The sequence below is a fragment of the Mastomys coucha genome, unplaced genomic scaffold, assembly GCF_008632895.1.
Source record: "Mastomys coucha isolate ucsf_1 unplaced genomic scaffold, UCSF_Mcou_1 pScaffold15, whole genome shotgun sequence".
NCBI lineage: Eukaryota > Metazoa > Chordata > Mammalia > Rodentia > Muridae > Mastomys > Mastomys coucha.
Genome location: NW_022196897.1, coordinates 152,881,687 through 152,893,594, shown reverse-complemented (window position 1 = coordinate 152,893,594; position 11,908 = coordinate 152,881,687). Strand labels below are relative to the sequence as shown.

The 11,908-nt window shown below is 45.6% G+C and overlaps 1 protein-coding gene across 3 annotated transcripts in view; it reads right to left on the bottom strand.

Annotated features, from left to right (window-relative positions):
- Arfgef2 (ADP ribosylation factor guanine nucleotide exchange factor 2) overlaps positions 1-11,908 on the bottom strand; it is an 89,416-nt gene that overhangs the window by 49,837 nt on the left and 27,671 nt on the right. For 2 of the 3 annotated variants that reach the window (XM_031372803.1, XM_031372805.1), the window contains exons 7-9: positions 8,297-8,365; positions 5,283-5,434; positions 1,637-1,767 (exon numbers count right to left, since the gene is read on the bottom strand). In XM_031372803.1, coding sequence (XP_031228663.1) covers positions 1,637-1,767; positions 5,283-5,434; positions 8,297-8,365 — 352 coding nt within the window. The remainder of the gene's footprint in view (positions 1-1,636; positions 1,768-5,282; positions 5,435-8,296; positions 8,366-11,908) is intronic. The other variant, XM_031372804.1, reaches the window with a different exon arrangement.

The following is an 11,908-nucleotide window of genomic DNA, read 5'->3' as shown; positions in this document are numbered from 1 at the left end:
CCCCCCCCCCCACACACACACACAGAGTGGATAATGGGCAGGACCAAGGTGAGAGCTGAGTTTGAAGAGCCAGCTCTAGGCTGTGTCCATGCAGTAGCTTCACAAGACTCAGCCCCACACTCTTCCTCTGCCACAAGCACAGGCTTGTGATGGTTAATCCTCACAACCTCACAGGATCTAGAGTCACCCGGGAGATAAGCCTTCGGGCATGACTGAGGGATTTCAGATTAAGTTCATTAAGGAGAAGAGTGACCCTTAATGTTTGTAGTGCCATTGCATGGGCTAGAGTCCCAGACTGCATAGAAGGAAGGATGGAGGCAAGCCCCAGAATTCATCAGACTCTACTCCCTTAAGTGCAGATGCAAAGTGACCGCCACCCAAAGCTCTTGCTGCCATGCCCTCCCACCATGAACAACTGCGTCCTCAAACTGGGAGCCAAAAGAAACCAAAGAAAATAAACTTTTAATTCAAGAATTTTGTCATAACAATTATAAAAGTACCCAATCATGGATCTTAATCCATCAGTTTCAAGAATCCCCCTACCACTATATCAAGTCAGATATAAAAAGCCAAAAATCCACCAGGTACAGTGGTTACACATCTTTAATCCTAGCACTTGAATAGCAGAGGCAGTTGGATCTCTATTAGTTAACAGGCCAGCCTGGTCTATAGAGCACATTCCAGGCCAGTTAGGGCTACAAAGTGAGGCTCTATCAAAAACAAACAAAAATAAAAAGATCTACTGGGATGATGGCTCAGTGGTTAAGAGCACTCGTTGCTTGAAAACTCAGGCCCCATTCCCAGCATCTATATAGTGGCTCACAACTATCTGTAATTCCAGTTCCAGGGGATCTGGCACTTTATCTCCCCCAGACAGGGTTTCTCTGTATAAACTCACAGAGATCCATCTGCAGTGCTACGGTCAAAGGCATGCACCACCACTGCCCAGTGGATCTGACACTCTTCTGATCTCCGAGGTCACTAGGCACACACATGGTACATATACATACAAGTGTTGCAGGCCAAACACTTACACACATAAACAAATCTTCGGGGCTGGAGAGACAGCTCAGAGCCATTTGTTGCTTTTGCAGTGGGTGGTTCAATTCCCAGCACCCACGTGGTAGTTCACAACCATCAATAACTGCAGTTCCAGAGGACCAGGAGGCACACACATGATGTGTATATATGCATACAGGCAAAACATTCACATGTACAAAGTAAAATAAATAAATCTAAGAGAGCAATAAAGAGAAATGAAGATCTCCTAGCTGGGCATGGCAGTGAAGTCCTGTAACTCTGACACTCAGGAGGAGGACTCAGGTCACACAAAGTTACAGAATCAAGGCTATCTCAGAATGGAGTCTGCCGCCATCTTGCCCCTTCACAGACCCACAAGGAGAGTAAGTCCATTAGTCAGGAAAAAAGGCACTACAAATTCCATATGCTGACTGTTTTCAATATACAAAAGAAGATCAAACCTGGGCAAGATTCTGGATAGTGGAGACCTGGAGGGGCATAGGGACTGCCTGAGTCTGGAAAATGTGAAGCCATCCCACACCAACACTGTGGGGCCCACAGAGCACAAGCTCCCAATTCAGGGTGTAACAGACGGCCATAGCTGCTGGGAGCTTACTTTGGATCTGGTGGTCCTTCGCCAAGGGGCTTCATGGACAGCTTGCACAGGGAGCGGAACACCAGGAAGGCATCCTTCTGTAGAATGTGAGAGAACCTAGCAGCCACTTGATGTCCTTGGACATCTGGTTCCTACGATCAGAAACAAAGGGAAAATCCAAGAAAAAGAATTATTTCATGGAAACTTAAATTCTTGTCTATGCTCACTGAGAAGTAGGAGAGAAGACACGGACAAGGTGCTACAGCTCTGTCATCAGAGAAATTGTAAGCCTTGTCATTTACTCTTCAAAGTCTTTATGAAACCAGGTCTAGACACATGCCTATCATTCCAACACTGGGAGGTGGAGACTGAGGAGCCGAGTGCAAGGTTCCCCTCAACTACATAGTAAATTTTAGGTCAACCTGGGGTATATAAAAACCTATCTCAAAAAACAAAAACAAAAGCAGGCCGGGTGTGGTACCTGCCTTTAGGCCCAGCACTCTAGAGCAAGAGGTAGGAGGATCTGTGTGAGTTCAAAGCCAGCCTGGTCTACAAAGTGAGTCGAGGACAGCCAGGACTGTCTCAGAATTTTTACTTACTTATACAGAGAAACTGTCTCAAAAAAGCAAAAGACAGCCGGGCAGTGATGACACACATCTTTAGTCCCAGCACTGGGCAGACCACATTTTCTGAGTTCAAGGCCTGCCTGGTCTACAGAGTGACTTCAGGACAGCCAGGGCTACACAGAGAAACCCTGTCTTGAAAAACCAAAAACACAAAACAAAACAAAAACAAAGGCTAGTAAGATAGTTTCAAAGGGTAACAGTGCTTGGCATACAAAGCTGACAGAGTTTGATCACTGGAACCCACATAAAAGTAGGAAGTAGAGAGTTAGCTCTAGAGTTGTACTTCATGTCTTATATGTGTGCTATTGCACTTGATTCTAAAAATATACATACTTTATACACACATTCTCAAGAAATATATATAGAGAAAAAGAGAATTAAAAATTTTTAAAAAGGCCAGGCTGTGGTGGTGCACACCTTTAATCCCAGCACTTGGGAGGCAGAGGCAGGTGGATTTCTGAGTTTGAGGCCAGCCTGGTCTACAGAGTGAGTTCCAGGACAGCCAGGGCTACACAGAGAAACTCTGTCTCAAAAAAACAAATTTAAAAAAGGAAGGCTTAGAATGTAGCTTAGTTGTCATTCTGATGCTTCCTAGTCCTTGACTACTGTGGTGATTTTATGAAAAGTGAGTATTTGTGTCCCCATAGGCCATCTACTCTTGGTCCTTAGCAGTCTGAGAGGTTCTGAACGTTTAGGAGTCTTGCTGGAGTGGGTAAGTCACTAGAGGTGGGCTTTGCAAAGTTCATGTGGATGGAGGTAGTTTAAAAATGCCAAAATCCAAAGTTAATTAATCTACTTGTTAATATAATTTACAAAGGCAACTATGTCTACTTGGTGTAGGCCATGGTGGCACACACCTTTTATCCCAGCACTCAGTAGGCAGAGGCAGGCAGATCTCTGAGTTCAAAGCCAGTCTGGTCTACAAAGTGAGTTCCAGGATAGCCAGGGATACACAGTCAGGGCTATTGTATCTCAAAAAACAAAAAACGAAAGAAAGAAAGAAAGTAAAGGTATTTGTAAGGATTCTAAAGCCAAGTGATTGGAGAAAAATGGCATACATTTCCAAATGACCTTTCAAATATGACCTTTAGGGCTGTGTGGTGGCACACCTTCAATTCCTGCATTCAGAGGATATGACCTTTAGAGCTGTGTGGTGGCACACCTTCAATTCCTGCATTCAGAGGCAGAGGCAGGATGATCTCTGTGACTTTGAGGCTAACCTCAGCTACACAGTAAGTTCCATACAGTCAGAGATACTCAAACCCTGCCTCAAAAAGTAAATAATAAATCAATATATGTAGGGGAAAGAGAGTTGGCTCCTTGGATAGGAGAGCTTGATGCTCTTCCTGGGGACCAGCGTTTGGCTCCCAGCACTAACATGGAGGTTCACAACGTCTTTCACTCTGATTCCAGGGACTCTGATTTCTTCTGTCCTGCCCAGGCACTAGGCATGCACATGGTATAGACGTTCATGCACATAAAAATACATTTTAAAAAATTACATTTAAACATAAGAAAGTAAATATTTACAAGACATAATAAAGCTTAATAGCCTTTACACATAGACATTCTTAGAATCTACTAAGAAAAGATAGGAACCTTTCTTGATAACGAAAATTGGGCAAAAAGCACGCATAAATAATTGCTAAGAAAGCCAAATAAAAACTAAACCTAAGTAATGTTATTACTGCCCATTAGTGTGGGATTATTATAATATAAAGATTTAAATAAATGCTGTCACTCAACTTTAACACTGGCAGAGAAACTGGCTTTCAGCAATCTAAGGGAAGTGGGCAGGATTTGAGGTGCCATCCCAAAGGACCAAAGGTGAGAGCTTCCAAATCATTCATCTTGCTATGTAAGAGCCCACAGCAGCCTTGAACTCGGATTGTCGGGCCTATGTCATCATGCTCAGTTAAAACATTTCCTTTTTGTAAGAGCACTGACTGTTCTTCTGAAGGTCCTGAGTTCAAATACCAGCAACCACATGGTAGCTCACAACCACCCATAATGAGATCTGGCACCCTCTTCTGGTGTGTCTGAAGACAGCTATAGTGTACTTATGTATAGTAATGGATGAAGTCTTTGGGCTGGAGCAAGCAGGGACTGAGCAAGCAGAGTCGACCAGAGCAAGCGGCGCCAACAGAGGTTGACTGGAACAAGCAGAGGTCCTAAAAAAATTCAATTCCCAACAACCACATGAAGGCTCACAACTCTGTACAGCTACAGTGTACTCACATACATAAAATAAATACATAAATAAGTCTTTAAAAAAGTAACATTTCCCCTCTTGCTCTGTGCATATTCAAATATATACTTTCTAAAAAGTTCATACACATAAAAATACATTTTAAAAAATTTTACTCTGGACCAGAACTTGGCTCATGCTAGACAATCACTACATCTGGGTCAATTCTCCAGCCCATAGATTCCAAGTCCTGATCCAAGGATACTGTTTAGAGAATTTTACCCTTAAAAAGAACAAAGGGCTACGGGGATGGCTCAATCAGTGAGGTAGTGTCACACAGCAAGAGAACCTAAATTCAGATTCCAACACTCAGAGTCAGGCATGGTGTGGAGTGTCAGTCACTCCGGTGCTGGGAGGGGCAGACAGGCAGACGCTGCGCTCACTGACCAGACGGTCTGGCCAACTGCTAAGCTCCAGACTCAGTTGGAGACTTTCTCTCAAGAAAGTAAGGTGGAGAACAGAGAAAGACACCTGGCATTGACCTCTGACCTCCACATAAGCATAGGCAAGTACATAGTACATGTGACACACACACACACAAACAGAGGGCGGGGAGGGAGGACTGGGGAATATATATATGCATATTAGGGGCAGGGGCAGACAGATTTCTGAGCATGAGGCTAGCCAAGCTATACAGTTAAAACGTAGTGGTCTATGTCACCAGTATCAGAAAAGGAAAGCCTGCTGTACTGAGGATGAGAACAGGGCTAATGCCCGCAGGGCCCTCTGGCGTAGCTCACTTCTCTAACAGAGACCTAAACATGCAAATGGAAGGGTAGGCACAGTGACATACCAGATTATCTGCCGAGGACAGCGACTGCCTGTCGTCTGCTATGCCATTGGTCTGTGAGTTCTCATCAACTCCAGGAGGAACAGTGCTTTCCTGGCATTCTAGGGCACCCAGGCCTCGGTCGGGCTCTGTCACACCGTGCTTTTCTGCTGCTTCTTAAGACATAAGTTCAAAGTCATTGCCAAGTGAGCCAGACAGAACTCATCCAGATGCAGGACTATGCACCCCTTCTTCCCCTGGCCCCACAGCACAGCGGGGTTTAGGCTTCCTTCATGACTCTCAGTCACATCCTCACTGCCAGGGCCACAGTAATGCAAACTCCACACAGGAGTTCACTCACATCACATGCAAAGCTGTGAAATGTAGCAGCCCTGCCCATCTGTCTACTTCTGAAAAAAGATTGGAAGAAGCAAAGCATGAGAAACAAAGATTTTATTTAAAGAGTTAATAACCCAAGAGTTAAGAGACAGTTAAAAGGCTGGTGCAAACCTTTAATCCCACCACTTGGGAGGCACGGGCAGCTGGATTTCTGAGTTCCAGGCTAGCCTAGCTAGTCTACAGAGGGAGTTCCAGGACAGCCAAGGCTACACAGAGACACCAGGTCTTGAAAAACCAACCCAGGGGGCTGAAGAGATAGCTCAGTGGTTAAGAGCACTGACTATTCTTCTAGAGATCCTGAGTTCAATTCCCAGCAACCACATGGTGGCTCACAACCATCTATAATGAGATCCGATGCCCTCTTTTGGTGTGTCTGAAGATAGCAAAAGTATATTCACATACATAAAATAAATAAATCATATATACACTGTGTGTGTGTGTGTGTGTGTGTGTGTGTGTGTGTGTGTGAACAATATTCCTCAAGTGTAGTGGCAGATACGCATCTCCCTGCTATGCAATCTCAATGGCTAGCAATAGTTTTACAAAGCATATATTTACTGGACACATTATTTAGCCAGTTCTACTCCACAACAGGCTGAGGTGTGACAAGATGATGAATGGCAAGAGCTACTGTTTGTTTTTGGTTTTGTTTTTTTCTGAAACAGGCTTCTCTGTAGTCCTGGCTGTCCTGGAACTCTCTTTGTAGATCAGACTAACCACAAACTTACAGAGATCTACCTGCCTCTTTCTCTGCCTCTGCCTCCCAAGTGATAGAAGTAAATAAAGGCATGTGCCACCACATCTGGCCTTACTGCTGTTCTTTAAAAGGTCTTCCTTGCTACACAGTTAAATAAGTGCTAGGCTCTCTGAAAGAGCTCGACAGCCCTGAGTCAGCAAAGGCAGCTCAGAAGTGTGGTTTTCCAAGCACGACATCGGGCCGTGGATGTAACGCAGTGGCAGTCTGCTATGTGTGAGGCCCTGGATTTGATCTCCAGGCTTGGAAGTCACTATGGGTTCTCCTGCCTCAGTCTCCCAAGTGTAGATTATAGGCATGGGTCAGAACACTCATGTAGAAATGAATGTAAACAACGTCCCAGTGTGGACATGTATTGTTGTAGGGATATCTGATCACACTAGGAACCCCAAAATTGTGTTATTTACTGAAAAAAAGTTGTGGTGTAGCTCAGCTCTTAGTACACATCTTTAATCCCTCCAGCTGGAATACAGACCCACCCTCAGTATTCACCTTTATTCCCAAACAATGAAGGTAGAGTTAGTTTATGGAAGGAAGCACCCATGTTTGAAAGTGGTATCTAATTGAGTAGCAGACAAAGTGATGAATCAGAAAAAGATCTGACAGAATAGGCTATGCCTAACTGTCATAAGGAGAGAGAGAAAGGGGAAGCTACTTAAGAGACAGAGAGAGAGGGAAGGAGAAGAGGAGGTTTTTCCAGGACAGTTTTACAGAGACTGGTTATAGAGAGAACAAACTAGATATAGATGAAGACAGAATGAACCAGAGAATGAGAAGGAACCAGAAGACTAGAATAGATTCCTAGCGTTAGTTTGTGGTCAAACAGAACAATTCAGGAGAGGCAGAGAGAAGCCAGATTGAGTCAGTCAGCTTGCAGAAGAGTTTGAATCAGAGCAGCCGAGTTGAACCAGGCAGACAGAATTCAGAAAGAGCTAGAAAGGGTGAGCTTACTCAGCAGTTAGTCTGAGGCTGAAAACACTCCAGCCCTACACTAGATTGTACGGAGGCCTGGAGCTCTCAGGAGCAGGCCTAGGTTAGCAGATGGAGGCAACTAGTCTGGGAGAGGACAACTGAATTAGGCAAAAAGATACATTTACAACGTAAAAATAAAGAACTGCAATGTTTTATGAAAAAGAATCAGCATTTCCATGCCCCATGAACTCAAATATATAATCATCTGTATTCTACTTTATTTCTTCCATTTAAAAAATACTGATTGTGCCAGGCAGTGGTGGTACATGCCTTTAATCCAGCACTTGGGAGGCAGAGGTAGATGGATTTCTAAGTTTGAGGCCAGCCTGGTCTACAGAGTGAGTTCAAGGACAGCCAGGGCTACACAGAGAAATCCTGTCTCAAAAAATGCCCCCCCACCCAAAAAAAAGTGCTGATTGTGACCTACTGCCATTTTTAAGTTTTTTCCCAATTAATGGCACTGGCACAGCGCTCAGCAAGCAGCCACTGACTGAATTAGAAGCAAAGACAAAGGAAACATCATTGGGGCCAGCTCTGTAAGCTGACGGACACTGAGTGAAGCATGAGGACTGAAGGCTCACAATGAGCACAACGTCTGAGTGCCTAACACCTGCTGCTGTGTGACCAACACACAATAATGTCTGGCCTTGACATCTCAGCAGCTCTGATGTAGAAGGCATATGGAGCAGACCTCTGTGTCTCCAGGCGGAGCACCTGACATGCCTGTGTAGACCGTGGTCTATACAGACAGAGCTTAACCCGGACAGAACAAAACCCATCTCTGCAGCCAGATCACTTCATGCCAAGTGCAGGCTGGGAAGTAGCAGCTAGCTTAGATCCAAGAAGCAGCCTGAGGGGCTTCACGGGGCGTGGGAAGAGGCACGAGGAAAGGCGGGTTGTCCTCAGCACTCACCTTTCACAGCAGACGTGACCACATCCTCTAAGATGTCCTTCACCACCTCCTGGGCTCCACTGTCAGCACCTGCACACACCCCGAACACATAAACATACATGAGGTGTTGCCAGGGACAAGAAAAGAAGGACGGGAGATGATGACAATGGCTTCCTAGAGTCCTGCTCTAGAGGGCAGAGGTACCAATGTGTTCCCTCCACCAGCAAATCTACCAGCAGAGAGGATCCCTCACATGCTGAACCCAAGGGAAGGGGCTGCTTGGCTTTCACGGCCCACTCTATAGAGCATCGAAACCCTACCATCCCTTCTTCCTTCCCAGGTCCCAGCTGCCAGCCCTGGCCAGCCCCACCCCACCGCCACCCAGAGCATGAGCTGAGCTGCCCATGCTGGCAGAAACAAGGATGGGTTTCTCTGGGTCTCTGCCAAGCTCCTGACCACGGAGCTCTGGTGAGCAGCAGGCTGGGCTTGCTGAGCCAAGCAAGAGCTTCCTAACCTGACACTTGAAGATGGACTACACTTCAGATGCAAATGTCTTGCTAAACAGTAAACGTTTAAGTGGAAAAGATCCAACATCTCTGATCATTAATTGCTTAATTTTTAGAAAACTAGTCCCAAAGAAGTGCTTATGGAGTGAACAGGCTCTGAACAGACAAGTGGATGTGAAGTCACCAGTTAGAAAACACCTCATGCCGGGCGGTGGTAGCCCACGTCTTTGATCCCAGCACTTGGGAGGCAGAGGCAGGCAGATTTCTGAGTTCAAGGTCAACCTGGTCTACAGAGTGAGTTCCAGGACAGCCATGGCTGCACAGAGAAACCCTGTCTCGAAAAACCAAAAAAAAAAAAAAAAAAAAAGAAAAAGAAAAAGAAAAAGAAAAAGAAAAAGAAAACACCTCACTGGGAAAGCCATCATCTCACTCGAGCAACACCACAGACTGTGGAGCTTGCGTCAGTGAGGGCTCACTACCTGCCAACACTGCCACCAGCACAGCCATCTGCTGGTTGTGGGCATGGCCTTTGAGGTTCTGGGGAACAGTGCGGTACGGATTTTCATTCTCACCTGTCACTGAACACCTATAACCAAGTCTCCTCGGATGAGATTACTGACTTCATAACTTTTTCTTAGGGGCAAACAGAACCTGAATGGAAAATGAGGAACAACCCTACCACAACCAAGTCTTCTAAATTAATTTACTTCCCTCAAAACCATGGTTTATACAGTCACCCAAACCTCTGATGGTTTTCCCACCTTCATGACCTCTGCCCCATCTAGGCTGCACTTAGATCACCATACATGCAGTAGCATTCACTTTACCTCAGACAATGAAATCTACAAATACCAACTTAAGAGGTGCTAGTTATACTGTAGTAACACATGCTAAAATAAACATGTAACTATTAGAAACTGCTCACATACCAAGAATCATCTACACCATAATTTATAGACACTAATGCTAGCTAGAGACTTCAGAGCTGCTTTCCCTCCTTGGTACTAGGACTGAAGCAGGTCTCACACATATTGACTGGACAAGCACAGGCTCCCGCAGGGGCTCTGCCCCAGCCTATGGCTTTCTAGCCTAAGACCCTGGTTAGTCCCGTCCACTGCTGCTGAGACCCTGGTTAGTCCAGTCCACTGCTGCTAAGACCCTGGTTAGTCCCGTCCACTGCTGCTGTGACCTGAGCTCACCATTTCCAGTCTGCGCCATCTGTTGCTCAGTACACTGTTCGGTCAGCACCCAAGACAGTGGAGTTGTGGTACCAGAGGCCTGGGTGTCTCAGTATAACCTGAGGCCATAAAGTGGTGGCTGATAAATGCAGGATGGCAGGTGTGTGCTGTTCACCACCAACTATATCTTAAAACACTTGAATCAGTCGCTAATAATTGTTAACCAAATGATTAGTCAGTCAGTAACACATCTTGCTTTTATTTAAAAACCTAAGCCAGGCAGTGGTGGTGCATGCCTTTAATTCCTAGCACTTGGGAGGCAGAGGCAGGTGGATTTCTGAGTTTGAGGCCAACCTGGTCTACAGAGTAAGTTCCAGGACAGCCAGGGCTGTCTTAGATAGAAAAAAAGAAGAAGAAAAGAAAAAGAGAGACTCTGTCTCAAAACAAACAACAGTATAAAATCCTCTGAAGCCCCAAGGAGCAGGGGAAGCACTCACTGTAGCACTAGCCACAAAAATGCTTAAAGCAGAGAAACCACAAGTTACAGGACCTCTTGATTCCAGCACCTGAGGAGCAGAAACAGATCTCTACAGATTCCAGGCCAGCCTGGTCTACATAATAGGTGTCAGGTGTCAGGCCTGCCAGAGCTAAAAAGTAACACTGTATGCAACACACACACACACACACACACACACACGCACACGCACACGCACACGCACACACACACACACACACACAAAGGAGGATGAGAGGACCAATAAATGGATAAAGGGGAGGTATCAGTAATAGAAAGAGAAGAAAAAGAAACAGTTTTAAAAAAAAAGACAAGAGGAAACTGTTTCCCATGAAAGTAGGCTCAGCAGAGACCTAGTAGAGGCTCTGGACACAGCCTGGCCCAGTTCCCAACCTGGGCTTTTAAGTCCCTCAAGCTCTCAAGCTCCCATTCCCTCACCTGTAAGCACTGTGGCTGGGCCCTGAAAAGCATCCCCATGGCAACTCCTCTAGGCCTGGGCTTCAGGTGTTGAGGAGTGTGCCAGGAGACTCATGCATCTTCTCAGGGGGACTGTCCACTCCTGTTACCTCTCTGGCCCCAGAGACTAAGTTCATAATGAAAATGTCCAATTAAACAGAGAAAGCACTTTCAGTTAGCTAAAGCCTTCACTATCTTTCATTTCCAAACAGAAAAATACAATTACCACATCATAGGCCTGTTCTTCCTGAGAATTTCCACCTAACTAGCTTCAAGCCTTGGCCTTTTCTGAATCTTGCAGCCCCTCCTCATCACAGTTTGGCAAGGCTGGACCTGTAACTTCTGCCTCCCAAGTGCAGGGACTAAAAGTGTGTGCTATCATATCCTGCTATTGTTTTCATGTTTTTATTTTTTTAGAAAGGATCTCTGTAACCTAGGCTGGCCTTAAACTTATAGTGATCTTCCTGCCCCAGGCTCCCAAGTGCCAAGACTGCAAGTATGCATCTCACCTAGCTTCTAAACTGCATTTCAAATGAGTCACTATGGTGCAAACTGCATCTCAAGAAATATGTGCTTATAAAAGACAGGCAAGCTGGGCATGGTGGCGCACACCTTTAATCCCAGCACTTGGGAGGCAGAGACAGGCCGATTTCTGAGTTCCAGGCCAGTCCAGTCTACAGAGTGAGTTCCAGGACAGTCAGGGCTACATGGAGAAACCCTGTCTCAAAAAACCAAAAGAAAAAAAAAAAAGGCAAAGCCAGGTGTGGTGGCGCTTGCCTTTAATCCTAGCACTCAGTAGGCAAAGGTAAGGGGATCTCTGTGAGTTAGAGCCCAGCCTAGTTTACATAGTGTGTGGTCCAGAACAGCCAGGGTTCTGTAGAGAGACACTGTCTTAAAATTCCAAAAACAAAGCCGGGCGGTGGTGGCACACGCCTTTAATCCTAGCACTTGGGAGGCGGAGGCAGGCGGATTTCTGAGT